At 43.3% G+C, this 27,018-nt stretch overlaps 1 protein-coding gene across 1 annotated transcript; it reads left to right on the top strand.

The window, feature by feature from the left end:
• Nucleotides 1–3,287: 3,287 nt before the first annotated feature.
• Nucleotides 3,288–26,517, top strand: LOC309831520 (uncharacterized protein C6orf118; the record flags this gene model as incomplete). Its single annotated transcript, XM_082668722.1, has 10 exons — nt 3,288–3,312; nt 10,636–11,309; nt 12,402–12,524; nt 13,604–13,663; nt 16,043–16,167; nt 18,975–19,033; nt 21,929–22,110; nt 24,332–24,385; nt 24,931–24,992; nt 26,460–26,517. The coding sequence occupies 10 exons, from the start codon at nt 3,288–3,290 to the stop codon at nt 26,515–26,517; spliced, it is 1,422 nt and encodes a 473-aa protein (XP_082524848.1).
• Between the last annotated feature and the right edge of the window lie 501 nt (nt 26,518–27,018).

The raw sequence follows: 27,018 nt of genomic DNA, 5'->3' as shown, positions 1-27,018 counted from the left end.
AACTGAGTTATTTGTAGTGAGGTGGATGGACCTAGATAGAGTCTGTCATACAGAGTGCAGTGAGTCAGAAAGAGAAAAATACCATATCCTAACCCATATATACAGAATCTAAAAAAAAGGTTCTGAAGAACCCAGGGGCAGGACAGGAATAAAGACACAGACGTAGAGAATGCACTTGAGGACAAGGGGAGGGGGAAGGGTGAGCTGGGACGAAGTGAGAGAGTGGCATGGACTTATATATACTACCAAATGTAAAATAGGTAGCTAGTGGGAAGCAGCCCCATAGCACAGGGAGATCAGCTCGGTGCTTTGTGACCACCTAGAGGGGTGGGACAGGGAGGGAGGGAGGGAGATGCAAGAGGGAGGGGATATGGGGTATATGTATACGTATAGCTGATTCACTTTGTTATACAGCAGAAGCTAACACACCATTGTAAAGCAATTACACTCCAATAAAGAGGTTAAAAAAGTAATAAAAAATGCGAGGGCGCCTTTGCCTTAGAAAGAAGTGGAGTCACAGCCGAGGTTTGCGTTTATATGTATTTAAGATTGGAAAAAACGAGAGCACATTTGTTTTCCCGATGGAAATGTTCCATCAGGTGGAGGGAGGGAGGGAGGGAGAAGGAGAGAAGGGCAGGGGCAGAGGGGAAGAACCACAGGTGGGGTGCGGACCCCAAAAAGGCAAGCAGGCAAGGCAGCGCAAAACCCCGCTGTGGGCCTTTGATGGGCGAGACTTTCTTTCCTCCACGTCCGGAGGGGGTGGGATCGGGTGGACTTGCAGCCAGCCCTCCTTTCAGTGTGTGGACCTGGAAATGCCCGTCTTGACTCTTACTACTGCCCTGTCACCGTCTACAATACAGCACCAGAGTTATGCTTCTCAAACGGAAACCTGTGCTCACCTCTCTACTGTGTAAACTCTTCCAACAACTCCTTGTCATCTACGGGACCAAACTGAATTTCCCTCGTGACGCTGCCCCGTGCACCCGGCAGCTCTCAGCATCCCTACATTTCCGCATCTTCCCCACTCGGGCTGGCATGTAATTTCCGTCTCACCTCAGGTTCCCTCTACGCATCTGTTTCACGCCTCCAGAGCTGAGGTCACAAAGATGTTTAAAAAGTCGGTTCAACTTTGCCCATTTCTGCTCAATGAATTCTAATAACGGAAAATGTTTACTTTTTCCAAGCCATTGGCTGTTCTGACCCACCCGAGGCTCTCCTCCCGCCCCCGGCGCTTCAGTCTGGGGTCCTTGACCACTCCCTCCTCTGCGCCTTTTCCTCTGGTCTCCGCAACGCTCAGATCGCCGCATGCGTCCCCTAAGCTGTCTGTCTCTTCTCCACTCTGCATCTTCAGGGAATAAATCGTGCATCTCTGCAGTCTTGGCAAGGTGACAAGAGCAGACAATATTCTTTTTCTTTCTGGACGCGGAGTAGGATGGAGGATGCGGGGACACGAGCTGGGACGGCTGCATCTCACCTGCGTTCTGTCGTGTTTTAAGATGTGCTCCAGCGCCACCTAGAGCTGAAACACAAAATAGACCATCCATCCCGGTGGAAATAACTCCAAGGTGAGCCATTGTTGATTCCTACACAGACGTCTGGCCTCCAGGAAGACGCCTGTGGTTCCGGCAGATCCGTTCGCTGCGCCCATAACGTACTACTTAAATCCATTGCTGCTTCAGACACTTCGTTGAAATATTTAGCAATCGGAGAGCCGCAGGTGGGCTTCTAAGCCTTGCTATTGATTTGACCAACGACTCCCTGAACTGTAGTGTGTAAGGGGTAGGTTAATTTACTTTATGCGTGTCCATAAGACTTGACTTGGGAGACACTTAGGTCTTGGGGACAAATGTATCATTTTCTTTCTGATCTAAACCAAGACTGTGCTGTCCACGAAGAACGAGCCCTGGCTGAACATGGAGGCCGCCCACCAGCCGGGGCTGACACCCCCCAGCTGTCTCTACCACGGCCTCGGAGCCCTGTTGCTTCAGCCTGCCTGTGGGGCGGAGTGGGGACACCTCTGCCACCTGACTGCCTGCCCCTACAGGGTGGAAAAGGTGGGGTGCTCTGTCTACAAAAATAATCGGCCATTTTACTAAACCACTAAGCGGTTCTGAGCAGAAGAGCTCACTGTTTCATCTCCAGTAGTTGGTAACATGGCAACCTGGATTGCCACACGTTTGCTCTTAATTTATAATTAACTGAAGGCGGGAACTTTCCTCTCCTGGGTCAATGCTTAGCTAGCCTCGTGTAATGTGGGCCTTTCCTGCCAGCATTTCTCATTATGGTCGGATGCCTAAATACTGTGAACGTTGGAGAGAGAAGATCAGTAAACATTTTCGTTATCTTTTTCCAGGTTAAATTCAAATACACCTGATTAGGGAGCCGTCTGAGCCTGCTAGGGTCGTGACAACTTCATGGTTTCAGAAAGGCTCACATTTAAAGTGTCCGGCCAGCATCAGTGGAAAGAAAAGAAAACTACGATGTGCCCTGAATGTTTCACAGGCACTGCCTTCATCCTCCCAATTCTGTAAGGTCAGATTTGTCACCTTTGTCATCTGGAGCTGGTGAGTCGTGAGGGCTGCTCAGCGTGACGTCTCCTGAGAATAGAGGAGGCAGCATTCCACTGCACTGAATTCCCTCTGCCTGGAAGAAATTTAAATTGAATACAGTGTTTAAAGATAAGAATCTTAAGAGGGTTTTAGAGTTTCCTCCCTTGACATATGGGTAGCCCGAGGAAAAAGCACGGACTTTGCAGCCAAATGTGAATTTACATGCTTTTGTTCCCTGCTAACTGATCAACGGCAGGTTACTTCACCTCACGTGATCTCAATTCCCTACTAGGAACTTCGGGATAATAACACTAAAATGACTAAATGATCATTTAGAGACTGGCACCGACTATGCACTAGAACTCCAGGTACAGTTGGATGGGTCGTGCACTGTACAATCTGTACATCTCCATAGAGGATGCCCAACGAAAGACCACTTACCTTTGGCTTCCTGGGCTTTGGAAAGGAATTAAAGGGTGCAAGGGCATTTTGATGTTTTTCAAATCACAAAAAGGAAATTTTAAAAAGGCATTTTAAAAAGGAAAACAGGCAAGCAAACCTAGTACTCCCTGTTCAAGAAGGCCAGAGGCATATGAGGAGGTCAGAGGAGAGATCCCTTGGCAGGGGGCTGTGTGCCCTGGTTGCCCAGCAACAGAGGAGCCCTGGGGGAGGGACTTGGAATGTTTGTCTGTCTCCAGGGCAACTCCCAGCCTCAGCAGCTGCAGTGGGAAGGTGGTGATGGCTGAGGATTCGAAGCCTGAATGTAAGTGGACATTGAGTGTTTCGTGTTTGGTGTTTGATGTTTGATTGCCTAGGAACCCAGCTTCTCTAACCCAGTGTGAAGAATCAAAACCTTTCTTGTGGCTGCAACTCAGCTCCTGGATCACCAGGGTTTAGGACTGGATTTGGGGATTGGAAACTTCTCAGAAAATCCAATAATAAAAGGCAGAGAAAGAGGTCGGATGTGTGTGTGTGTGTGTGTGTGTGTGTGTGTGTGTGTGTGAGTGTCTTCTGGGAGGAGGGAGGATGGGGGACATTTCTAGATGCTGTTAGTATGTTCTTTTTTATAAAACCACATTTCAGGATTTTTTTTAGCACACGGCCCTTCCACAGTCTCGCTAAACAACCGCAAACCACAGGAGCTCCGCACCGCTGCGTACAAAGTGCGTCCCCATCTCTGATTTAGATTCATCTCTCTGGAGGCTGCGTTAGTGATTTTACAAACGGGGGGCAGGCTTCGCCCTGGGTCTTCGGACTCTGAAGCCCTTGCTATCTCATCACACAGCGTGCCTGAAAATGCTGATGATTCAGATGAATTTGGGACAGAGAGAAAACTTGTTGGATTGAAGCAGTCTGAATTATAGAATATTTTAATGGGATTTTATTACTTCCAAGTGCGTTTGTACTGGCCTCTGTGCATTGGTTAGTGGGCAGGTGAGACCATGGGCTGTGGAAGCAGCTTTCCGGGAGCCGTGCACACCTGATTAACCACCTGTGTCTCAGTGTCCACATCTGCAAAAGGGGATGGTAAGAGCACCTATCTCCTGGGGCCGTGGTGAGGACTAAATGAGCTAGTGCATGTAAAGTGATTAGGATACCAAATTTAAGTACTCGTTAAATTTGCCATTACTATTACTGTTTCTTCAACAAGGTAATGAGTCTAGTTCAAGGGTGGCTGGACCATATTTCTGTTTTTTAATTAATTCATTATTTATATTTTAATTTTTTTAACATCTTTATTGGAGTATAATTGCTTTACAATGGTGCACCAGTTTCTGCTTTATAACCAAGTGAATCAGCTATACATATACATATAGCCCCATATCTCTTCCCTCTTGCGTCTCCCTCCCACCCTCCCTATCCCACCCCTCTAGGTGGTCACTAAGCACCGAGCTCATCTCCCTGTGCTATGCGGCTGCTTCTCACTAGCTCTCTATTTTACATTTGGTAGTGTATATATGTCCATGCCACTCTCTCACTTCATCCCAGCTTACCCTTCCCCCTCCCCATATCCTCAAGTCCATTCTCTATGTCTGTGTCTTTATTCCTGTCCTGCCCCTAAGTTCTTCAGAAGTGGGCCATATTTCTGAACGTCCTCAAATGTCTCATGGAGACTTTCAGCCAGAACGCGAGCTTCCCTCACATGCACACTGGAATTGGTCTCAGGGATATGGCCCAGTCAACGCACTGCAGGAATCGCCCAACTTAACAAATAAAGGCGAACAGCAGCCGGTGTGAGTGCAAAAGAGTCTTGGAAATGTTCGCTGCTTAAAACGTGATTTTGTAAGTTCTTTGACTATTTCTTCTGCGTGCAATTACTCAACATACTAATTGCGTTTAAGAAAAACCCTCTTCTTTATAAAGAATATAAACGATCGTGTCAGTCCCCTCCCTGGGCGAGTGTTCTCAACACTAGGAGGGAGAAGAATTTCTAATTGTGCTACTTTAGCTCTTGTCAAGCTCCTGTCTGCTTCCAGGTGTGTTGCCTCCATCGTACCGATCATTCAGACAGTTCTGCACAAAATACCTGTTTCTTTGTGTCCCGTGAGGGTGTCAATGTTGTTCCCGGGAGAGGTGGGCGGGAAGGAGGTGGGCGCCCAGAGTAGAGCTCATGAGGTTGAGACAGAACCTCCAAGCCCACTTTGCCGGAACATCCGTGTTAACGTCCCTGACTCTCAGGAACTGCCCTACAGAATTAAGTTCATAAAGTAACTTCATTTCGCGTGTAAAAGTACAACTCGGTGGTTGGACGTAGAAAAGCATCTCACCTTATTTTTGTATTTCTTAATAAGTACATAATCTGTAAATTAAAAGTAGGAAGAAAAATTAGTTGCCAGGCAAACCCCTACCAGGTAAAGTGGGTAGAAGGCCAGAGTCGGTGTTCGGTGCCAGTGAGGCTGAGATGCCCGCATTCCAGCCATGGGAAGTGCAATGGACAGCGGTGGCAATTCTTCGGTCGGTCAGCCCTGGAGGTCATCCTTTCTTTAATAGGCAAGTAAAGAAACTGAAGTCGCACTTCTCCGTAAGGTTGGGAGGTGTCATTGCTTTCTTCCATTTAGGGTCCCTGGGGGACGGAGATGGTGGGCTCTGGGTGGTCACCCGTCACCTCTTCTTGCAATGCCTGCTGTCCTTGAAATGCCAGTGCTGTCTAGGGATTTTGCTGCCCCTTCTGCTGGCCACTAGCTTCCGCCACCCTGTCATCACTGTCCCACCCTTCCTATCACAGATCAACTAAACCTACATTCCACTCACTGTCCCAATGTATTAGTTTTCTGCTGCTCCTATAACGGATTACCACAGCTTAAAGCAACACAAATTTATTAGCTCCGTTCTGTAGGGCAGAAACCTGGGTGAGCTCAGGTGGCCTCTGTTCAGGGTCTCACTGGGCTGAAATCAAGGTGCAGGCTGGGCTGCCTTCCTTTCTGGAGGCTCCAGGGCACGAACTCCTTCCAGGATCATCAGGTCATTGGCAGAATCCTGCTCCTTGAGGTTGTAGGACTGAAGTCCCATTCCCTTGCCGGCTGTCAGCAGGGTCCACTCCCAGCTCCTAGGGGCCTCTCTCTAGTCCCTGCATCTGGACCCTCCACCTCACAGCTCCCAATGGTCCTGAATCCTTCTCAGGCTTAGAATCACAGAACTCTGCCCTCTCCTTCTGCCACCTCTCTTTTCTGACTTCAGCCAGGGAAAGTTCTCTGCTTTTAGGGATTTATTAGACTGGACCCAGATAATTCAGAAAAATCTCTTTATTTTAAGGTTATAACTTTAATTAAATCTGCAAAGTCCTTTTGTCAGGAGCATGGCTTAGGAGGTGGGCATCTTTGAGGCACCATTATTCTGCCTTCCACTCTCAACCAACTTAAGAAAGATAATTGACATAAGATCTCTTTTTCCTTTCTCAGTCAACACTGTAATGTGTGCTTCTTCCACAGCACCTGTATTCTCCCTTATCACAGGTGTTCATATCTTCTTCCTTATCGGACTTTAAGATTCCTGGTGGGACATTTGCTTTATCCCCTAAGAGAGAGAGCGCACAGTGTGCGGTACAGAATAAAATTTTAAATTATTATTTAAAATTCTGAAAACATTACGTCTTTTCCACATTTATTCATTAAACTAAACAATTACCCCTGATCTTTTCCCAAAGATGCTAGTGTGAATACAACATAGTTATTTCCCTTGAGGAAATTTAAGAGTCATAGCAGAAGTGTATGGGAACAGTCCCAATGCCATCTGCTGGGCTCAGGAAAGAAAGATGACAATCTTGAGAGGAGTTTTTAAATATCCTCCAGGTGGATAAGATGGGGCAGAGCAAAATAGCCAGAAGGAGAGGGTCCACATGGATGGAAACATGCCCCTTGTAGGCTCTGTTAGGAGTTGGTAGGGGCCACAGAGCACAGGGAAGGACCGGGTTGTCTGAAGCCTGGCACCCCACCTGGCCTGGCCTGGTCTCTGAATTCTTGCTAATAACACATTCCAGGATATTTGCTGACTTCAGGATGGAAGTGGGGGAGACAGAGCACAGAAAACACAGGTGGTGTAGGATGTTCTGGAAAGAGACCAAGGAGATTTCCATGGAATGCCAGGGTTCCCAGAGTTCAGATAACACAGGGCAGTGATTTCTCACAATTTTGATGTTAAAGATCTGTTGCTTCTATTCTGAAAAAGGTGAGTTACTGAAAAACAACACCCCGTGTTTAAAAATATCAAATGCTAATAATGGTTGAAATATCTGTTAATTCAAATCTAGTCCCCCAAACCTATTACTGTATCTGCCTTATCAGTATCTATTCAAAAAGTTGGTTTGGTTTTACTTAAAGCAAATTTATTCCTTGATCATTTTGTAAAAAATCACATTTTCCATGAACCCTTTCAATTTTTTTTCCCTGGTTGTCAGCTTGAGATGGCAGTATACGCAAATCACAATGTTTACAGTTAGAAAAATCATTAAAATATTCATTGCTGAGATGGGACCCTTGGTACTTATCATAAGGTCTTGGCAGAGAGAAACGGAATCTGGATTCTCCAAGTCTAGTGACACAAGTCTTCCTGCAAACTAAGGAAAACAAATTCTAAGTAGGAAACTGATTTTACTAAGTAATTTGCTGGTGGCTCTAACTCATTTTTGGAAATAGAATAAACAAAGGAAAACACAATTGAGTCATCTCCTCCCATTTTCCAAAAAGAGTGGGTCTAATGTGTGTGATGGTGAATTTTAGGCGTCAGCTTAGGTGGGGCTACAGGGCTGGATATTTGGTCAAACATGCTGGATGTTTCTGTTGAAGGTGTTTTTGGATGAGATGAACGTTGAAGTAAGGAGCCTTTGAATAAAACAAATTCCCCTCCATAGTGTGGGTGGGCCTCATCTAATCAGTTGAAGATCTTAATAGACCAAACACTGACCTCCCGCAAGCAAGAGAAAATCCTCCAGCAGGAGGTATTTGGACGTGTCCTCTGTCTCCAGCCTGCTACCTCCCCTGCAGATTTTGGACTCTCCAGACTGCATAACTGTGTGAGCCAATTCCTTACAATGAACCTCTGTCTCTATATATTCATCCTGCTGGTTCTGTTTCTCTGGAGAAGCCCAACTGATGCAATGTTTTTTTAGTGCTTTCTTTGCGTGTTGGTGCGCTTGATGAATTATGATTATCTGTCTTGAAAACTTGTTCTATTAATGTTTTAATATTTCCTTGATACAAATGAACTTATTTACAAAACAGGCTTGGATTGACATGTACACACTGCTATATTTAAAGTGGATAACTGTATAGCTCAGGGAACTCGGCTCAATATTATGTAACCTAAATGGGAAAAGAATTTGAAAAAGAATAGATCCATGTATATGTATACCTGAATCACTTTGCTGTACACCTGAAACTGTCACAACATTGTTAATCAACTATATTCCAATATAAAATAAAAGGTTAAAAAGAAAAAAGGAATTCTGGCTGAAAAAAATTTTTTTAACATTTCTTAATTGGTTTCTTGGAAGTACTAAACTACTTAGCAAGGAAATTCTCAAGGATCCCATTGCTAGAAGTGTTTGCTCCAGGATCCAACCGCACAGGAGGGAAAGGATGATTCTTTTCCACCTGGGACAGTGCAGAGGGAGCCTGGGCTCTGGGCTTGGGGTGGGCAGAGCCCTGGGGTGGCCTGAGTTCCCTGCCCCCTGCTGTACGTGCCCAGCACAGATCCCAGGACCGAACATGAGGCAAGCGCTCTGGTTGCACTGCGTCCCATGGCACCAATGACCTCACGGCAGGGAGAGTGCAGGGTGGGCCTGACTTGATCACATGAGGTCAGTCACAGGGGAGGAGTCAGAGGGTGAGGCCTTGGGAAGTATGCAGAGTGCCCTTGCTGGCTCAGGGATGAAGGTGGCCCGTGTGGCCAGGAAGGTGGGTGGCCCCAGGAGCCAAGAGTGACCCCCGCCAAAGGCAAACTAGGAGGTGGGGACCTCTGTCCAACACCTGCAAGAAACTGGCTTCTGTCACAACAGGACTGAGCCCAGGGTCAGATTTCCCCTAAAAGCCTCCAAGGACCCAGCTAGGCCCGCACCCTGATATCCTCGTTGTGATCCTGGCGTGGAGAGCTCAGCCCGCGGGCTGAAGTGCTGACCATGGAGTAGTGAGCTAGTCTGGCGGTGTGAAGCTTCTGGACGTAGGGGGCTTCGCCACGCAGCACGAGTCGCTGTTACCCCTCCTCATACCCTCTGGGCCCTCATTTCTTCTCTCAGGTGGCAATGGAGACAATGACATGTCCTGATTTATGGTCCTGCTTTCAGACGTGGATTGGCCAGAGGAAGGGGTTTGGTGTGGGTCCCAGAAAGCCCTGCCCTGGCCCCCTTTGCTCGAGCCCTTGTGGAATGAGGGAAGAACCCAACAGTTAGGGTAAAGTTGCTGCATTCAGAAATCAACGCTGCCACCTGTCAGGTGCCGGGACTTGAGTTGATCACAAAACTCCCCTCGGCTTCCCTGTCACCAAAGGGGCCTAGTTACAGGCGGGCCTGTCGTGTGGATTGAGGGGGTGTGGCAGGTGTGGATGTAGGTGAATCCTGGGCCTCTGAGAGCTCAGGACAGGCCCTCAAGGGCCCCGATGGGCCTGGTTCACTGCCTTGTTCCCAGGGCCCCTCCCAGCTCGGGTAACAAGGCAGTGATACGATGACGTCTGCTGGCTGATTCCTCCAGCGTTGTCTGGGAAGGTCGTGCACCAGGTCTGCCGCTCCGTGAGCATCTCAGCGACAGCCCAGGAAGAAAGCCCTCCCCCGTGTCTCGTTGGAGCCTGGGCCACCCCTGTCCTACCAGAAGCGTGAGAAGGTGCTCCCTGGACTGCAGTCCTTTGATAAAACTAGGTGGCCTTTACGGAGTGTCTACTCCATCCATGTGCTCGTTTGCCGAAAGCAGCTCCATTTGGTTGGCAGTCGGCCCTTCAGAGGAAGACGGCTCTCCTCATCGTGCAGAGGACGGGGCTGCTTCAGAGAGGTTATGTAAGGTCTTTGCACTCACACAGTTAGGAACTGATTCAGAAGGCCGGCGTTTCCCAGTGCCCAGACGGACTCCTACCTCCGGGACCCTTTGTGGAGGGAGCTGGGCCCCTGTCAGCACAGCCACAGGTTTCACTCTGTGGCTCGTTTCCTTCCTACACGGGGCGGGGGATGTGTGAACGCCTCATCAGTCATGGATCCGTTTGCTCAAGGACTCCTGAGATGTTCAGTTTTAAGGGAGAAAGAGAAACACCTTTATTTATTCCCTAGCATAGCTGTCTTCAAGCGTCATTAAGAATTATGACCATGCCTTTAGATTTTTCTCCTAGAGCCTTTGCTAAGAGAGTAAGAAATGCCCTGTCGGATCAGAATCCCCTTTTCCTTCCTCCTGGCTTTGCGGGTCCTGGGCTTTCTGAGGGCGGCTGCCCATCACGTGCCCTGGTTCACCCTTCGTCTGCAGTCAGACTGGCCTGTACTCTCTCCTCTCTGTATGTGTGGGTCCTGCTCTGGGAGAGGTATATGGCCGCTCAGCCGATGCACACAGCCCCCTTACAGCCTCTTTGTGGAGCTACAGTGGTATTTAACGTTCTTCTTGTCTTTCCTGACCAGTTTACCTAAGGTGGAAACACTGTGAGACACCAGGTATTAAGACTCTGTGCAGTCTAAGGACACTTCTGAACAAACTCCAGAAGGACCACAGAGATGATGTCTACAGGTACATCTCCGGACACCTGAACCCCAGCAAGCTCGACAGGCCTCTGGAGACAATCCTGCATCACTGGCCCAATGCCAACAGGCCCAAGGAGGCAAACGTCTTGGGAGGAGAAAAGCCGTCTGACAAGAAGACTAAAAAGATGAAAGGTGCTTTAGCTTCTTTTGGCATCAACACAGCTGTGGGCCCAAACGATGCCGAGAGCACACCGCTCTTCAGCTATTTGAACCCTCTGACACGTGGTTCCCACGCTTCGGAGGAGGATTCGATTCCAAAGAAGGGTTTGAGAGAGGAAGGTGCCTCCGAACGGCCAGAGAGAGAAGAGCTCAGATGGCCCAAGATGAAGGTTCTGAAGTACAAAGAAGTGAAGTCCAGCCGTGAGTGTGCGATGTGGCCCCCAGGCAGGGACGAGTTCCTGTACCTCAGCTCACACTTGGCTGGCATAACAAAAGCAGACAAGTACAGGAAGTTCATGAGTTTCCAGAAACAAGTTCTTGCAAAGCAAGATGTCTTGAAGAGGGACTTCACTGGGAGCAAGGTGGCGACGTGCCATGAAAAGAAGCTGGAGCAGGTAAGGAGGGCAGTTCTGCGATGCTATCGGTACCGGTGCCAGTCCCGGGAGTCTAAAGAGTGTGGGCGGGGCTTCCCTGGTGGCGCAGTGGTTGAGAATCTGCCTGCCAATTCAAGGGACACGGGTCCGTGCCCTGGTCTGGGAGGATCCCACATGTCGCGGAGCAACTAAGCCCGTGAGCCACAGCTACTGTGCCTGCGCGTCTGGAGCCTGCGCTCCGCAACAAGAGAGGCCGCGGCAGTGAGAGGCCCGCGCACCGCGATGAAGAGTGGCCCCCGCTCGCCGCAACTAGAGAAAGCCCTCGCACAGAAACGAAGACCCAACACAGCCAAAAATAAATAAATAAATAAATAAAGATTGTGGGCGGAGGCTGGCTCTCCGACACCTCACTTACTTGCCCAGGTAGGCTGGAAAAGGGCTGAGAATATCCCACGCGATGTAGATGGTAACAGGGTGAAATCAAAGAAGGTTAAGTTTGGAAAGTGGTGCCTTGGAGGTGATGTCGTCATGGATAGTAATGGATGCTGCAGAGCAGCTACAGTCAAGCAAGTGCCCCTGCGACAGCAGAAGCACCTGAGGAAGAGGTTGGCCTAACTCACTATGGAAGAGCGTGAAGAGAGGGCGAGGAGAGGGTTGAGGATGCAGGTGAAATCCACGTAGGAGCCAAGCGGTCTTTAGAAGGTAGTTTGGCGTCGTGGGACATGCTGCCGTGAGCGACCGAGGGCTGAGAGTGCAACTTAGTGATGGGAAGGGTGAGGATGCAGGGAAGAGTCTACATGTGAAATAACCAGTGATGAGATGTTTGGCTGAGAGGACTGATAGAAAGAGAAGGACCTTGAGGACACTGCAGAGGCAGAGAGTGAATCCCTGATTCACAGGATGCAAGGGAACAAATAAAGAAAAATCAGGCAAACATAGGTTCTCAGCCCCAGGTGGTTTGGCACTCAGCTCTGCTGAGACCCAACGCTGGGGAGCGGGACCTGTGTCCCCTGATAGAAAGCCCCGTGGGGTGTCTGATTCCTCAACCTGAGAAAGTAATCAGAAAGGAAAACGAAGTCATCCTGAAACGGGCTGGTTCTCTTTTTCCTCCAGAAGCTCCAGAAAATATGTGTCTGTGACCCTGAAGAGTTCAACAGACTACAGGTCTTTGGAGAAGTCTTTGAAGATATTTGCAATAGTTCTTTGATATTTGGTGATATCTTGAAAGAAATTAAGGTAAGAGAAACATGCTTTTCCCAGATAACAATTGAGAGCCATGCATGATATTTGCACACATGAGCTCTAGCCTCACAGAAATTCTGCCGAGTATCATGGTGTCCATTCTACACATGAGGAGAATCATTCACGGAGTCTTGAAGGAATCTGCCTACAGACACATGAGTCATAAATGGGTCACGTGAGATAAACACCCAGCTAGCTCACTCCTGAAGCCCATATATATATACTAAAGCTTCCTAATTGTAGATAAACTCTTATAAACTGCACGTATGTAACACAGACACTTCTATGGTTATGCAGATATAATTTTATATGAATCTTTAAGGAGTTTTAAGTTTGTTGTGATTTCATGGTGAAAGTGACCATCACATCATAGCTGAGTTGGAATTAGGTTGCTTGTGGAATCTGCTATTGTCCAAGTCCCCAAAACAGGCAAGGCTTAAAAGCAGGGTGTGGTGGTCTGCCCTCCAGAGAACATCTCCATCTCTGGAAGGTCAGTAGGACCCAAATCCACGGAGCATCCTAGTGGCAGGAGGTCATATGTTGTACATGTGTCAAGGTATTTTGTGATTCTATCCTGAAGTCCTCAATAGTTAATATTCTTTAAAGATGGTGAGATTTTGTACATTTTAGTATGTATACTATTTAATATACTGTGGGAGCATTCTTACTTTTTTTTTTTTTTTTTTTTTTTTTTTTTTGCGGTACGCAGGCCTCTCACTGTTGTGGCCTCTCCCCTTGCGGAGCACAGGCTCCGGACGCGCAGGCTCAGCGGCCATGGCTCACGGGCCCAGCCGCTCCGTGGCATGTGGGATCCTCCCTGACCAGGGCATGAACCCGTGTCCCCTGCATCGGCAGGCGGACTCTCAACCACTGCGCCACCAGGGAAGCCCCTTATATTTTTTTAAATGATCTGAACTGGTATCCTTAGCCTCTATTTTATTTACATATGCAAAGAATATTACATTGTGCTGTAATCTCATAACACATTTCCAATGGATCTTTCTTTCTTCTTTCCTTTCTCCCTTGCTTCCTTTCTTCCTTCTTTCTTTTCTTCTCTTTTTTGCTTTCTATAGGATGAGTATGAACTCTACATGTTATTGCTTCTGAAGACCCAGCCCACAGAACAGTGTAAGGTAACAATCAATCATGCAAGCCTTAAGTAGAACCTATTTCTTCCTATTTCCTGAGCACTGGAAACCTGTCTGAATCAAAGAAGTCCCATTTGTGCCTCCATAATTTAGAACAGCTGACACTTTTAATAGGAATTGGCTTTATACTCATGAAGGACACTCCAGGTAAAGGCAACAGTGAGGGATGGGCAGGGTAGGCACACACGTTCCTTGTTTTTTGCAGTATCTCTGGCCACCAGTTCTCCATGATCTCTGCAGGCCTGTCCTTCTGTAACCCAGTCCTCGCGTGTCTGCTTCTCTCAGAATCGGCCCTCTCTCTCTCCTCACTCTCTGCTGGTAGATGAGATCCCTTACACGGATGGCTCCTGGCTTTGTATGCATCTCCCCAATCTTTCCTGTGAGTTCCAGATTACAGTGTATCCAGCCAGTGTCCCCCTGGAAGCTGACACTTACGTGTCTGAGTCGGCAGGTTACAGACCTTAAAATTGGGAGATGATCTTGAATTAACTGGGTGGGCCCAATCTAATCACACGAGCCCTTAAAAGCAGAGAACTTTCCCTGGCTGAAGTCAGAAGGGAGAGGTGGCAGAAGGGGAAGTCAGAGTTCTGTGATTCTAAGCCTGAGAAGAATTCAGGACCGTTGGGAGCTGTGAGGTGGAGGGTCCAGATGCAGGGACTAGAGAGAGGCCCCTAGGAGCTGAGAGTGGACCCTGCTGACAGCCGGCAAGGGAATGGGACTTCAGTCCTATAACCTCGAGGCACCGGATTCTGACAATGACCTGAATGATCATGGAAAGAGTTTGTGCTCTGGAGCTCCAGAAAGGAAGGCAGTGCAGCCTGTACCTTGATTTCAGCCCAATGAGACCCTGAGCAGAGTCCAAAAGCCACTCATATTTCTGCCCTACAGAACAGAGATAATAAATTTGTGTTATGACACTAAGTTTGTGGTAATCTGTTATGACAGCAAAATGAAAGTAAGAATATGTCCCACAAACATCTCCAGTTTCCAACACTGTTGTTAAGCTGCTCTTTACTGAATATTTGCTGCCATAGTTCGTGTGTGGTCCTTGTCTCCTGATGCCTCCCCAGCTCCTTCCAAACTGCACATTCTGCATTTTCCCAATGAGGTGAAATAGTGTCTACCTGGAAGCTGGGTGACCTCTTGGCAAATAAGGTTTGTGCAGATGTAATCAAGTTCAGATGTGGTCGTTAGGGTGGGTCCTAATCCAATGACTGGTGTTCTTAGAGGAAGAGGGAAGTTTGGACACAGACACAGCATGGAAGTTGGAAGCAGAGATGGGACTCTCTGGAGTCCCAAACCGTGGAGTAGCTATAGATGTTAATGGCTTGGGGATATAGAGGGTGCTACGTTAGTAGTTACTGGAAAGCATGGACAGTTGTTACCCTCAGGGGAGAGCGAACAGCCCACATAAACTGTGGCTACCTCCTCTCACTGTGCCAACTTCCAGGGGTTCCCTCTAGGCTTAAGCCACACCTGTGGATGTTAACAAGGAAGATGGACTACAGGAATGATGTTATCACTTACAAAACTAAGAGAATATAGCACTGTAGCTAGGATGACTTTTGACATTTTCAATAAAGTTTAAAAATTCTATCTTATAAATTGGGAAGAAGAATGCCTTACTTTGTCTATGAAAAAAAAAATTCACAGCCTCATAAGGAAGTCTGTTCTAACTTAGCTCTTAATCGAAAATCACATGTTTGCATGGTGTTCTTTGTTTTGAGCTTTTCGTGCTTCAGAAAAAAGCTTTTGTTTGGCAGGAATAAGAAATGGCTCCAGCTGGGGGTCTACCCTGTTCTTTACTTATTGAGGTTAAGTCACAAAGGAACATATATGCCTATATCCCAATCAAACACCAGAATGAAAAATTCCCCAGGACGTCAAGGCACTAGATCCTTCTTTCTGCTTCTGGAAACTTGGCAGCCCGTCACTTAAGAAGGCAGAGACCTTTGTTTCACCACATTTGAGAAGCATCACTTTATATCCATATATAGCCATCGGGTTAATATCGTTTCTCACTAATTAGAAAAACAATTGCAGTGCTGATAATAATGCGCTTGAAGCACTTTATTCAGCACTTTCCTTCCCCCACACAAACCAACAGTGAAATCCCACCACTCTAAATTTCTTAGGAAAATAAAAACTTAAAATTAAAAAATATATACCTTATCCAGATCTTCACATGGCTATCTATCCCTCCTCTGATATTCCTCCCTCCCTTCTGTCCTCCCTATTTACCTATTTTGACTAGAATTTGTATTTTGACTCAGGACATCTTGAACACACTGTATTAACAGAAAAAGGAAAATCCTCACCCTTGCTTTGTGTTTGTCTCACCTGTTACGGCCTCATTCTGCCCAGACTTTGCTGACTCACATCCAGGGGCTGGAGACGAGGAGGGTGAGGACCGCAGATGTCAACCAGGCCAGGGAGGAGCTGAGGGTGCTCGTGATGGCCATCAAAGCAGCCCTGGACCGTAATGACAAGTGAGGGTTGATCTATGCTGGGATTACACTTATTTTACAATGTCTTAAAACCATGTGACAAGCATATTTTACACTTTTTCCTGCCTCGTTGGGTGTGGCACCCTGCCTTTATCAACACCAAGCTGGTCGCCGGGTGTCTTGCACAAACCGTCACACACGTGACTAGGATGTTCTACTAAATCTGGTGTTTCTATGAGGGGAGTTTGGGGAGGTTTCGGAAGGAATCTCAGGCCATCTTCAGTTGTCCCCTGAGGATTTATTGTGGGCTGAGTATGCTGCAAATTCAAGACAGCTTTTAAGAATGCCCTAGTTATTTTTCTAACTTAGAAAATCTTTTAACCTCTGTGATTAGTCTTTCAGGGTGAAACCACAACCTGATAGGGTATAATTTTTTTAAAGAATTAAAAAAAAGATGAAAGTAAATCTGACACACTCATAATATGCTCAAGCAAACAAAACAAGAAACAAAAATCAAAACTCTGCCTTCAGTGTAACTAAAAGACAGAAAGTGTCCTAATTTCAAAATACCTGAAAATAGAAAATAAACATTCTGTGCCAGTGAAATATTGTCTACTCTCTTTCTGCAAAACTTGGTGAAAGCAAGGTCAGTCTGGGGCAGAGAGAAGAATGGAGTTAGTAGAAATCCTAAAATTGTCTTAAAAGCACTGTGTGAGAGAGAGTGAACCACCCAAAGTGAGAATACTGCACAGGTTACTGGGAGGTCCACCAGAGCACTGACTCAAAAGAAGGGGACATAAAAGTGAGTGTGGAAGCAAGGAAACAATTCTGAGATGATGATATGGGTGAGAAGAGGGTTAAGAGGAAGTGATCAGCATACTTGGAAGAGAAAAATTAGCAAGGGAGAGAAATTTAAAACCCCTTAAGAGAAGAAAATCAAAGGGCACACAACCCCTCCCACTACTGTTTTACCGTCTCTTCAAAAAAAAAAAAAAGGAAACAAAATAAAACCCAAACAACAAAAACAACAGTATAATTTGCTCTGACAGAAAAGTGTCTTCTTGAATTAAGAATCTCACAAACTAGGAGCCCTAACCATAAAAATGCAGAGTCTGTGTCCACACAGCTGACTCTAAAAGGAAAACAGAAAATAAGGACCCATATGATTTAGCTGATGAAAATCCCTAACATCTGACAACAACAACAAACAGCTGGAGAAGAAAACTGTGCCACAGCCCTGCAAACTAAACCAAATATTCTCAAAAGAGCATTTCAGGGTATAAAAACAACCTTGCGTCATAAATTTAAAACTAAACACAGAAATCAACAGCAGCAAAAGAGGAGGCCATGAAACAAGATTTGACAACTGAGGAAAGACAGTGAAAAAGTCAAAATTATATTATAGATCAAGCCTAAACTAGGACATGTCCAGGGAGGAATTGTTTTGAATGAAAATGTAACAAGGGGCATTAGAAAAATCAAGAAACAGTCAAGAGAATTAAAACGTGATAAATAAAGTAAAAGAGTTGGAGAAAACGTGGTCGAAATAAAAGATAGGCAAAGAAGATCCAACTTATATGTAATGGAAATCCCCAGAAAGAAAAACAAAGCAGTGAAATAGAAACATAAGTAAATTTAGAACTGTAACACATTAAAGGTTTTTCTTTTTTAATTTATTTTTGGCTTTATTGTGTCTTCGTTGCTGTGTGCACGCTTTCTCTAGTTGTGGTGAGCGGGGTCTACTCTTCGTTGCAGTGCATGGGCTTCTCATTGCGGTGGCTTCTCTTGTTGTGGAGCACTGGGTCTAGGCATGAGGGCTTTAGTAGTTGTGGCATGCAGGCTCAGTAGTTGCGGCACGTGGGCCCTAGAGCACATGGGCTCAGTAGTTGTGGTGCGTGGGCTTAGTTGCTCTGCAGCATGTGGGATCTTCCCGGACCAGGGATCGAACCTGTGTCTCCTGCTTTGGCAGGCAGATTCTTAAACACTGCATCACCAGGGAAGTCTCATATAACACAGCACATCAAAAGTTTGTGGAGACTGAACCCTCTGAAATACATATTGAAAAGGTTTTCACCATTATTATTAACGCACTTAACCTTAATTTCTTAAACTTGGAGTCATAATACTTTTCTGTTTCTTTTAGTCTGTCATAAAATGAGTTAATGCGTATGAAAATCTTAAACCATCAAGCCCCTTGTAGACAAGGCAGTGTTAAAATATTTGTGGTGTTGATGTTTTTCACCAAATCACAGGGTTTCCCTCAGTATGTGCAAGACTTATTTGATTCCTTTTTCTCTCTAAATCTATTAGAGATAGTCAGTGTAGTTTATTTTGAACGAGGAAGAAGATACAAAGAGATAACAAAGGTTTTATTTCCTCCTTTTAAAATTTCTTGTGTTTTATTTTTAGTGGATTTAATATAGTGGTATTTGTAAATTTTATCTACGGGATACAATCAAAATTAACAGGGAAAATGCAACATGTATTCCAATATCGGTAGGATTTTTCCATTATTGGACTCATTGTTTCATTATTGGCTTCAGAGTGTAAAATGCTAGGTTTCTTACCCCCTTGCTTCTTAAAAATTCAAGTCACAAAGTAATATCAATAAATGCTGTAAGACCAGCTCCTTTACCAGTGGCTTAGGCAATCTTGGTAAGAAAGTATTCTTCTGTTTATTGAACTTGACTGATCCAGGCGCTCATACATCTTCAAATCACCTTTTTTGTTAGAAACTAAGAAGATCTGTTCTTATTTCTCAATTTTAGGACTGTTGTATAAAATAGACAAAAGGAAAATGGTACAAACAGGGTTCTAACACATCACTATGTTTTCTCACCAAACCGTAGACTCAAAAGTGAATTGGAGCTGGAACGCATGTTGCTGCAATCCACTAAGAAGAGATCAGGTGAGTGACCGTGTGATTGATCTTCTGATGTGACTTTTGCTGTGACCTTCGGGTGAGGAATCTTCAAACCTTGTCCACTGTTCATGGTCTCTTCTGTTAGTTGTTTGAAAGGGTTTTTCAGAGAGATTATTACGTTTTATTCCCTTTTTCCCCCATCAAGTTCTTTAGAAATTCAGTAAGTTTTCATTTTATCTGAAGTGGTTTAAATGAAATACTTTAAAGACACAAGGAAGCAGTTGATTTCTTTAAGAGATTATGTCACGGCCAAGATCATTATCCCAGTTTCTGCTGCTTTGGGCACTTTGGGTTATTGAGTTTCTCTGTAACAGGAGACGACTTGTGTGCATTTCATTTTCCTCCAGGATCTTTGTGGGTTTTAGTGGAACATTGAATGAATTCAGGACCTTATGTAGCAAGAATTAGGTCAAGCTTTGACCAAGATATTTGGAATAGATTCTAGGAAAATTGACCAAATGATATAAATATGAGAGTCAGCTCCCTCGAGGAAGTGCTGAAGGACTAAACGCTGTTGATTTTAGAGAAAGTGTCTTGAAATATATAATAGTTTTTAGGGGCGGGGGCAGACAGTGAACACTTCAGCACAACCAAGTGAGATGGAAATAGAGGAAGCGGGGCCATGGCCTGTGGTTTCCAGGGTAACAGCAAGGAAGACAGCCCAGCCTGGTTTTCACAACCTTTACATCTTTATTCCTGGATCAGAGGAGTTAGCTTTTCCAGACAACAATGAGTTTCTGTCCAGGTCTGGGGTGCCCTCTCTTGCAGATCGTCCTCAACCTGCCCATCACAGCAACCCACTCACATGGCTGTCATTTGAACTGCTTTCATCTCAGCTGCTGCCTGTTCACTGGGGACAGTGACAGTGCTTCCCTCAGTCATTAGGAGGATTCAGCCTGATGACCTGTGTGAGGCAAGAGCACAGGGCCAGGGCCTGGCACAGCAGAGTTGCTCTGCCTGTCAGCTCCTTCTTGCATCATTATTACATGTGAACAGGAACACACAGTTCACAGGAAATTAATTACATTTTGTGAACATTTATGAAGTAACATAAAATAATTTAAAAATATTAAAAAATTTTAAAGATATTTAAACATAAAATATTTTAAAGATATTAAAAATTATCTCAAAATTAGATACGCAACTTAGAGTTTGATTAAATAACGAAAATAAGTTCAATTAAGTATGCCGCTCATTAATCTTTACTGTTTACATTTATGATTCACTCAAATGTCATTTTTCCTCCAGGTTTGTTCCACACTAACTCATCCTGGAATTACTTTTCTCCTTTCGGCGTCTCTGAGGCTGTTCTCACAAGTCTAACCTGTTTTGAGACTGGTTTTGAGAAGAAATCTGGTGTCCTGTATTCTTCCTCCTTTATTCTTTTTCTAAAGTTTTCTCATTCGCAAGCCTTCTCCAACCATACACATTTTCTGTGGCATTCCCCCCATTTTGACATGACAGTCTTGCTCTTTAGGTAAAAAAGAGGAACAGTTGGGTCACACTCCTTTTGGCTTCTTTGCTGACAGTTAATTGTTTCAGGTGAAACCCTCAGGTTAGATCAAGGTGGGGATCAAAGACTTTATTTTGTAGTATCTCTCAGAGTTCGTGTAGAGGCTTAATGACTGTTTCTGCTCTGTTAGCTCATCATGTATCAAAACTTACCTTCCCACTTTTCCCTTCTTCCAAATTTGGCAAGTTTGAGTGATGGCAATGACTTGGGTCCTGCTTACCTATGTATAAGTAGGCATGATCGCTCTTTCTGCCTTTTTTCCTGTCAAAAAGGAGTAGTCATTCTTTCTCAAAAAATTAAAACCTCCCACTCATCAGAATCTAGCTGTGCTGCTTGAAAACAAAGCAGCCTTAGCAGTGAGTTACTCTCTGTCTCCACCGCCTCTCTGTACTCCTTGAATACTGATATTGATTGGAGCCCAGCATGTTTTTGGTTCAATCCACATGTCTTTGATTCTAAATCTCTTCCCTGCTAAAATACATTTTTAGGCTTAAGATCTGTATATGCCACTGCCTACTGGACATGGCACGTGAGTGTCAACTCAACAAGTCCAAGGTTGGGTTCGCTCTCTCTGAATCTTCATGTCCTTGGAAATTTCAATGAATGGCATCTCCAAATGCATGGCAGCTCAAGTCAGAACACCACTGGCAGGCGTCTTCACTCTCCTCCCTACAACCATGTCAACAGGGCTTGTAGTAAGTGGCCGTGGCCAAGTTGGGTTTAAACCCAGTTCTTTCTTTAAAAGCCTTCAAGTCAGCTTTGACTGATTTCTTCACGCAGGTTAGAAGACCTTTCCTGATCTGCCCGCTGTTCCTTTCTAGTGTCATTTCTTCATGTCTCTCACCGGTCCTGCAGTGCCCCCAGCCTACTGTGTAACTTTCCTTTTACTGAATGTGCCAAATTCTGCCCTTCCGCCTCCTCCCCACACCCTCCCGCTTGTCTGACTGCTGTTCATCCTCCTGGTCTCAACTTAGTCACACGTCTCTGGTAAAGTCATCCATCCACGCATCTTCCCCACACTGTGTTAGGCACTCAATAAATACTCATCAATTACATAAATGAATTAAAGGAGTAATCCCCCCATTCTTGGATCAGATAATTTTTTCCTTTTATCTCAGTTGCTATGCCTTTACTGTTTATATTTTTAATAGGAAAAGATTCACAACATAGAAAAATATATAGATACCAAGGCAATGAAATACATATACTTAACTTGGATCAGATAATTTTTATGGATGTGCTTGAAGTTTCAGTTACATTATAGTTTATAACTATATGCAACATACATAATATTGTTAATACATAATGTTGTTAATAAGGACTAAGGTATTAAACATAGAATACTTTGCTTTTATAAAATATTCCAGAATCACCTGAGAAAAATGTAATGAAGGAGGAGTGCCTTACTCTTATTGAGAAGGTTGAAAAAAAGAGGTGTGAAGTGCTTAATAAATGGGATGAAATTCAAGCTCTTGAAAGAGAAATTAAAACAACTTTGGTTCATACTGGAATTTTGCATATCACCGAGAAAAAGATTAAAAGCTTAGAGGTATGCAAATTGTTTATTTGAATGTTTACATTGTTCTTTTGCTGGAAGACCTTGGCAAACACATGAAGCGTTTTGATTTTGCAATAGAGAAAAAATAAATAACATAACATTTGGTCCAAACATATTTTCCTTTCAAAACACTTATAGCAAATGATTAGAATAATTAAGACATACAGCTAAAACAACAAAAATGAAGGTGATAAAAATTCTGTACAGCTCTGTTAAGGGTCAAATTGGATCTCTTTCAGGTCAGTTGACATCTCTTAAAACTTAACAATTTTGTATAGAAAATGTTTATCATAAAAATTACTCCCATAATTCAGTGTCTAATATATACTATGTAGTTTAATCTGAAGCCCAGAGAGGCTAAGTGACCTGCCCAACTTGACACAGAATACAGGTGGCAAAGCTGGGATTCAGTTTAATTCTTCTGGGCCCCAAAGTCCTTATACTTACTATTGAGCCACGTAGACTCCATACAAGTTGTACAGTTATGCTGGAAGATAGGATTAGTTACTGCCATTGAGGGTCTACTATATTAGACTTTATCAATTGTTGCTAACCATTTTCTTGATAAACAATAAAATATAAATTATGATCTATGTTTTGAAATGCTATGATGCCCAAACTTTTAATGTTATGACCTAATTTTTATTTGTGCAGAATCTGACTCAATACAACTTCTACTTAAAGAATTTATAAGTGATATTTGAATATTCTTTTCTTCCTGGTTATAGAGTTACATATATTTTCCCAGTACTACCTTTTTTTCTTTTTAAGTCAAATTATAAAGTGTATAGGAAGGTGGGGGTGGTCTAAACCTGTTTTGATTTCTCTCTCTCTATTTTAAAATAATCTGTTCAGATTTCCTTCTGTGTTTTCATTTAGAGTCTGCCCCTTCCTTTTTAAACTAAAACTGTCTTGAGAAGAAACACTAATTTATAGTTGAATTTTTAAACAGTGAAAACGAGTTGTAGCTTTATGTATTGTGAGCATGTTATAATGCAAAATCATGTAAACTTTTCTTTCATAATTAAGACCCCTTTTAAATGGATTGAACCTAGGAAATAGAAGATTCCCTATAATTATTCCATATCAGTAATTTATAATACTTTAAATATTTATTATTTATATTTGGCTCCTTAATTCAGATACTGGAGGGTACCATAGAATTGCATTTATTATCCTATTAAGTAACTGGTATCTGGATCTGGATTCGAAATGTTATTTCTAACCAGAAGAAAAAATTACTAAACATATCACGGATTTACAATGCACAGATATTGCTGTAAACAATACAAAAATACTATTTCATTTAGTTCCCAACAACCCTAAGAGATAGATGCTGTTAGTTAACCCTCTTTTTCAGATAGGGAAACCAAGGCACAGGTATACTAAGTAACTTGATTAAGCTCACGGCATCAAGTAGTAGAATTAGGATTTAAAGTCAGCCCGACTTCTTAATTTACATTATCCAGCCTCATGATGCAATGGTGAATCCTTTTCAATATGGTGGATATCTGGAAGAGCAGATATCCTTTCTTCATCATTATTTTGCTCACAGTTATCTTGGATATTGTCATTTACAGTATTAACTGATTTTTCAGTTTCAGTAATAATACTCTTGGTATTTTTATTGTGCTTCTAATGAATTAGAAATTCATTAGGGAAGAAGTGACAGCTTTACAATGTGAGCACTCCATCTAGGATCATTTTGTATTTGTTTATTTTAATGCATTGGTCTTAAATATGTTTTATTACTTTTGTTCTTGCGACGTTTTGGTATCTGTTACTATTGTGAATGGCAACTCAAAATTTTTTTCTTAACATTACAGTTTATAATCAGTTAACACTGATATTATGTGACTTATTGCTGTTTGTATTTTTATACTGTATCTGGCTATCTTAAAAATTCCATTATTAGCTCTGATAGATGAGTAACTCTTCTACTCCGGAACTTCCCTAAGCTTCTCCAGTTTTTTGCAACATCAGCTTCCACCTTCTCTAGTTTTTGACCCAGAGGGCCAGGATCTTTCTGTTTTAATAAATGTCCTTCAAGTCATGCTTTGTTTATTCATTGTTTTTAAGTGGTGTGCTGCTGAATACTTTTGAAATTAGAATAACAGCATTCACGTAATACTTTTTGTTCCATAAATGGGGAAAAATATTTAACAAATATTCTTAACCTAGTATCTTTCTTTTCAAACCATTTTTCCTTCAGACTGAAACTATAAAGTTGGAGACAGAAAATAAAATTTTAAAGAAGAAAATACAAGTAAGTTTGTGCAAATCTATGTTTTTCAATAAAAATATTCCCCCTAGTGCCTTCTCGTACTACGTCATAAACCAAATATGAAAGTATATGCATAATCTTTCTAAACGATAACTTTCTCTCATGCCAGGAATATCTCGCTATGCAGACATTAGCTTAAAACTGGACAGGTGTAAATTAATGTGTTAATGAAAAGAAAAGCACTCTTTTTTTACTAGTTGAATGTGTCAATCAGAATTGACCATTTCTCTAACCCCTCTGCACATAAAAATTAATTGTAATAAGTTTATTTGGTGACAAGGAATGTAATGAACTGGCTCCCTTAATGACTTTCCAGGATAGCCCTCCGAAATGCATGGTAACAATTTGTTGTTTCGTAGATGGTAGTGCTGCCTTAATTACATATGTATTATATACAGTATGAAGTGGTATGCTATGCCTGATCTAGAAGTGGTAATGCATTTGGATGTAATCGGCAACGTCACCGCCATTACCCATGAGCAGTATCATGCATTATACATGACCAAGTGATTTCTGATTCTTGGTAGTTTATTGAAAACCATGTGAAGCGGATCATGGGGAAGAGCAAGCTGAGTGAGGGGGAGCAACAGTGAGTACTGATGCCCTGGGAAAGGAACTGTCATAATAATCTGATGTTGAAACTATCAAGATCGTCCATTTACAACTAGATTACACTGGACGGTACTTTTGAAGTGTTTGCATTCCTGAGTGTTCACTTCACACATGCATGTCACACATCCATTCCAGTGCTTAAGAATGCTTAGTCCAAGATTTCAAGCTCCACTGTATATATTATTCAGCAATCTAGAAATAAATTCTTTGGACAATGCTGATGGATTGAGGGTGAATCCTCAATGCTTTCCAGTGCTTAAGAATGCTTAGTCCAAGATTTCAAGCTCCACTGTATATATTATTCAGCAATCTAGAAATAAATTCTTTGGACAATGCTGATGGATTGAGGGTGAATCCTCATGGACAGGGATCAGGAAGGTGGGGAGGCGTGGGGCTCCGAGTGGCTTCTTTTCTCAAATTATATGGCTTTCAGTGATACTGAATCTTTGAAACAACCTATACAGGTATGATTCTGAAAATTTTAATTTAAAAATAAAATGCTGATTTGTATTATCTGTTACACACGTTTAGATTTTATAGAGTTAATTTTTGTTTGACTTGGTACCATAGTTTAAATCTCAGGATTTGGAAAGCCTGGGAAAACCATTGATGGTTTAAATATGGAAAGAGCTTATTGTATCAACAAGTAAAAAGACGTTTAGTTGTTGGTGGCGTAGGTTCAATGAAATCATCAAGGAACCAGGGTTCTTCTCTCTTCCTTCCCTGCTTTCCTTAAGGATGGTTTTCCTCCTCAGGGCCTCAGCGTGGCTGTCTTCAGGCACTGGGTCCGTGTCCCATGTGGGAAGAAAGGGGAAAGTACAGGACAGGTGGTAAAGAGCTTCTCATTATGGGCTTATTCTGTTGTATTTAGGAAGGAAAGCCCCTCCCAGGGACTTCCACCATATCTCACTGGCCAGCACCACATCCCAAGGCCACCCTTAGCTGCAAAGGAGTCAGAAAACAGAACCATTCCACTTGCCAGTGTACATGGCAAAGAGAGGAGAAAAGATGTTAGTATGGGTGTTGACTGAGCCACACAGGTAGATCCAGGCTCTGTGAGGCCTTGTATTATCCCCAAAGGAAAAGAATACAGAAGTACAAATACAAAAGAGGGAAGATTCCTTCCATAGTCTTGGCAGTGAGAATGAACTGACCTGACGTTTAAACATCATTATCGTCAAGGTAAATCTACCTCTGCTGCCACACCCTACTTAGCCTGGAAGATGTTGCAGGGGACTGTGCCCATATGTAGAGAGAGAAACTTTGCTACATTCAAGGCCAAAAGTCTACTACAAATATCCTTTGAAAGAAAGTGGAGGGTTGCAAAGTCTTACTCTAAGTTTTTGAGTAAATGTGTCCTAAATAGATGTTTATTTTGAAATTTTCTTTTTTGCTTAATGTACTTTTTTCTAACCCATTGTACTCATTTGTTTTGTATTTTAAGGAACCTTTGGGAATTTATTAATGAATTTGTAAAATTAAAACAGACAGATAACTCTTAAGTGACTGGAAGAATGACCCAGGAAAACTCACGGCCACCATCTACATAGTGTGGCTGTTTGCAGAGGTATAAATTACTGAAGATACATTTCATTTTGTCAGCTTTAATCTCCAATAAAATTAATGTGGTATATGTATCCTACTCAAGATATTGAAATAAGGACATGTATTCATGTGATTAGTTTTACTTTGTATACATATTCATAAAAATAGTAGTTCTTAGAGTATTTTCTGCTTCCATTCAATAACTTTCTCCAGGAAAAAATACTTTCAATTGTTTGATAGGGATAGGAAATTCAGCACTGCTGCAATACAGATTAAACATTTCTTATTTGCCAATGCAAGTTTATGTATAAACATTTAATAAAATGTAGTAGTCATTGAATAAATATCCATTTAATGAAATGACACAGTGCTCTACTGCCGTTACAAAACTACCATGGGGCTTTGCACTGCACATGACAGCCTTTGGACCCGCACTTTGCCTATAACATGGTCTGAAC

Source organism: Grampus griseus, assembly GCF_964374135.1.
Source record: "Grampus griseus genome assembly, chromosome: 13".
NCBI lineage: Eukaryota > Metazoa > Chordata > Mammalia > Artiodactyla > Delphinidae > Grampus > Grampus griseus.
The sequence above is the reverse complement of the archived record's forward strand: the minus strand, read 5'-3'. Positions and strand labels throughout refer to the sequence as shown.